At 44.2% G+C, this 3,371-nt stretch overlaps 1 protein-coding gene across 2 annotated transcripts; it reads right to left on the reverse strand.

Moving 5' to 3' along the window:
• Positions 1–235: 235 nt before the first annotated feature.
• Positions 236–1,837, reverse strand: LOC108444890 (IgGFc-binding protein-like). 2 transcript variants are annotated; one of them, XM_017727073.1, is made up of 4 exons: positions 1,560–1,837; positions 1,031–1,317; positions 858–890; positions 236–564 (listed from the first exon to the last, which is right to left on the reverse strand). In XM_017727073.1, exons 1-3 carry the CDS (start codon positions 1,779–1,781, stop codon positions 884–886), a joined length of 516 nt encoding a protein of 171 aa, XP_017582562.1. In that variant the 5' UTR covers positions 1,782–1,837; the 3' UTR covers positions 236–564; positions 858–883. The 2 variants fall into 2 exon arrangements, with proteins under 2 accessions (XP_017582562.1, XP_017582561.1); XM_017727072.1 differs by lacking the exon at positions 858–890.
• Positions 1,838–3,371: the final 1,534 nt, after the last annotated feature.

The raw sequence follows: 3,371 nt of genomic DNA on the forward strand, positions 1-3,371 counted from the left end.
TTGTGATGTGTCACACTTGGGGGTCATGGTGTTACAATTTAGGGGTCACAGTGTCCTGGACTTTGGGGTCAGGAAGTCACATACTCTGGAGCTGCAATGCCCCACAGAGGGGTCCCAGTGCCCCACACTTGGGGACCACGTTGACCCACATTTAGGGGTAAGATATCCCTACCCTTTGGGATAATGACCCCCCAATTTTACAAATCAGCAAATAAACCTCAAATTCACACCCCCAAAAAGCCTTTAGAAGCGTTTATTGATATGAAGAGGCCATTGTATCAAAACTAGCCCTTGGCAAGATCATTTTTATATGGGAAAAAACATTGGGGTTTGGATCTTTTTGAGCTGAATTTGATATATTGTTGGATTCTAGGGGGTGGATGGGACATCAGGGCATTAGGATCCACACAGAGTTAATCCATTTGGGAAAAATCCAGGAAAATTTCATGGATTTGAGGCAAAATCCAGAATTTTCCCACATTTGGGGGAGTTTGAGGTGGATCCACCTACGAGACGGGATATACAGGAGCATCAACTTCTTGACGGATCTGGTGGGAGATGTGGCTGGAAGAAAGACAAATGCATCATTTTGGGCAGAAATGGGTCCGTTTTGGGCAAATATGGGGAAGTATTAAGCAAAGTGGATTGTTAATATGCAAATAATGGGTCATTTTTACGCAAAAGTGGGTCAGCATTATGCGTAATGGCCTGATTTTGGGGAAAATGGCCAATTTTGGGGAAAAAATGGTATTTACTATGCAGAATGGCTCATTGTTGAGAAAAATGTCTCATTATTGGGCAAAAAAAGGCCCCTTATAATGAAAGATGACTCATTTTTTGGCAAAGCAGTCGCTTACCCGGATCGTTCCCACAGGATCCTGCCTCAGTCGCTGCGGATGAAACCAAAGAAACTGGAAAATTCCTTCCAGGATCTGCCCAGCCCCTCCCCCACTGATATTATTGCCAAATATCTGTCTGGAAAAACAAAATTTTCTTGGATTTGGGGGTAAGTAAATTAGGAATCACTCACCATCCAGCAAAATCCCGGGATTTCCACATGTCCACCACTTCTCCAACACTCCGGGCATCACGTCCATCCGGAAGCTTCAAGTCATCTCTGGGGTTTCCGTTGAAATTCCCACAGGGGGCACAGAGACGGGAGGCCAGGCCTGAGGTCACAGTGATGGTTGCCTCCCCGTCCTGGGTGATGATGACGGACATCCCAGAGCGGTGGGTGATTGTGACATTCCCATGGGACGATGTCACAGTGACAGAGTCAGAGATGGTGGTGGGGGGCTGGGTGAAGAGGCCATTGACCTGGGAAAATTACAGAAAATTACGAGACACATGATAAAAAACCCATTTGTTCTAGAGCAAAGGGCTCTAGCTTGGCTAGAGCCAAAATCACTCTTTTTTTTGCAAAAATGGCTCATTATGGAGCAAATTCGCTCCACATCAGACAAAGTAGCTCACTACCAGGCAAAATCTAGAGAGATTTTTGCCCAAATCTCTCTAGATTGACATAAACCACCCAAAACCCCCTCACCTGCCCCACTCACCCACACCTCCATGTTGCTGTTGACGCTGACAACGCCCTCACGGACGAAGACGATGGCAGCTGTGGCCGTGGGGACATTTGTGTCACGACAGTTGCTGACCTCCATCACCACCTTGAACCAATCTGCTGCCTTCTCATTGCAGAGGGCTGACACCTTGTAGGTGCCACTGGCCAACAGGGGCCCGATGATGCCATCAAAGGTGGTCAAGGTGGCTCCAGGCATGACCCGGCAGTGCCCTTCACTCCTGGCACACACCTGTGCCCCATCACGGGTGACACACACCTCGTCCCGGGGCGATGAGAAATTCAGGTGGATTTGGGGGACTTTGGGCAACTCAACCAGTTCATGGTAACTTTTTCCCTGCTAATCACAAATTTTTCCTGTTATTTGTCCTTTTTCACCATTAATTGTTCCTTTTCCCTCATTAATTATTAATTCACTTTTCCAGGCTAGTCCCTTGCTAATTGCCCTTTTTTTTCCCTGCTGATTGTCCTTTTTGCTGTTAATTGCCCTTTTTTTCCCCCCCAAACCCTCTGGGACTTTCTAGATGGGGCAGCCCAACCCCCAACCTGATTCCCAGCAAAATAAGTCCACCAGTCCCAAGCCTCAGATGTCACCTGCCCAGTCACCTTACCTTGAGGTAGCGTCCCCTGTGGAGGCAGCCGCAGCGCTCGGGGGCCACGCAGGTGTCCCCATCTAAGACAAACCCCTCGTCACACTGACACCCCTCAAAGCACCCCCAGGTGCAGGGGGCAGGGCCCACAAGAGCAGCACAGGTGAGGTCACAGGTGCGAGTGCAGAGCTCGTAGTGGCTGTTTGGGGGGCAGGACAGTGCTGGGGAAAAAGGGAAAAAACAGCATTGTTGGGACAATTCCACAGTTGTGAGGGATTATTTTTCAAAATGGGAGGCTTTTATTTGTTTTAGTTTATTAGTTATTAGTTTTGGCATTTTCATAAAAACTGGGTTTTTTTTCTTCTCAAAATTGGGTTGTGGTTTTTTTAAGTTTGAGGTCACCATTCCTAATTGGCATTATTCCTCCATAGTGGAGTGTTTTCAGTAAAATGTTATTCATTTTACCAAAATTGGGTAGTTTCTTCAAAAATGTTGGGTTTTTTTTCATGAAATTTGAGCTTTTTTCCAAAATTGGAAGGGTTTTAGCAAAATTGGAAGTCTTTCTGCAAATTTTTTTCAAAATGGAAGGGTGTTTTACGAAATTAGAGGAAAGAAGTTCAAAGTTGGAAGCAATTTTTCAAAATTTGATTATTTTTCAAAATGGTGAGCAATTTTTTCAGATTTTGAGGCTTTTTTCACAATTGGAAGGTTTTAATCAAAGTTGAGGGAGAACTTCCAAATTTTAAAGGAATTTTTGAGTAATGGGAGGATGTTTTTTTCAAAACAGAGGGGAATTTTTCTAAAATTTGAGTGAATTCTTTCAAAAATCGAAGGCTTTTTTGATATCTGAAATTTTTTTTCACTTTTTAAAGGTTTTTTTAATATTGGATGACTTTTCCTAAAATTTGAAGGAATTTTTTGCAAAACACGAAGATTTTTTTGAAACTCAAGGGAACTTTTTCAAAATGTGAGGGAACATTTTCTAAAATGAGAAAAATTTTCCTCAGCTGGGGGAAGTTCTCTCAAAAACTAATTTTCCCAATCTTGAGGGATTTTTTTTCCCAAATTTTTAGGGGTTTTTTTCTAGGAGAAAATATGGCTTTTGAGGGAAACAGGACCCAGAGTGAGGAACTTCTTCCTGGCTTACGGCAGAAGTCCTTTGTCCTCCACGCTTCAACTGTAGCACCAGCGGCCTGGCA

The sequence above is a fragment of the Corvus brachyrhynchos genome, unplaced genomic scaffold, assembly GCF_000691975.1.
Source record: "Corvus brachyrhynchos isolate BGI_N302 unplaced genomic scaffold, ASM69197v1 scaffold192, whole genome shotgun sequence".
In the NCBI taxonomy this organism is placed as follows: domain Eukaryota; kingdom Metazoa; phylum Chordata; class Aves; order Passeriformes; family Corvidae; genus Corvus; species Corvus brachyrhynchos.

Bases quoted from the DNA above. Each gene is read 5' to 3' on its own strand.
- LOC108444890 (XM_017727072.1), bottom strand. From the start codon at position 1,781: ATGCCTGGAGCCACCTTGACCACCTTTGATGGCATCATCGGGCCCCTG. The intron at 1,318-1,559 runs GTGAGTGGGGCA...TAATTTTCCCAG, and splicing joins ACAGCAACATGGAGGTGTGG to GTCAATGGCCTCTTCACCCA. The intron at 565-1,030 runs GTGAGTGATTCC...TCTTTCTTCCAG, and splicing joins TCCCGGGATTTTGCTGGATG to CCACATCTCCCACCAGATCC.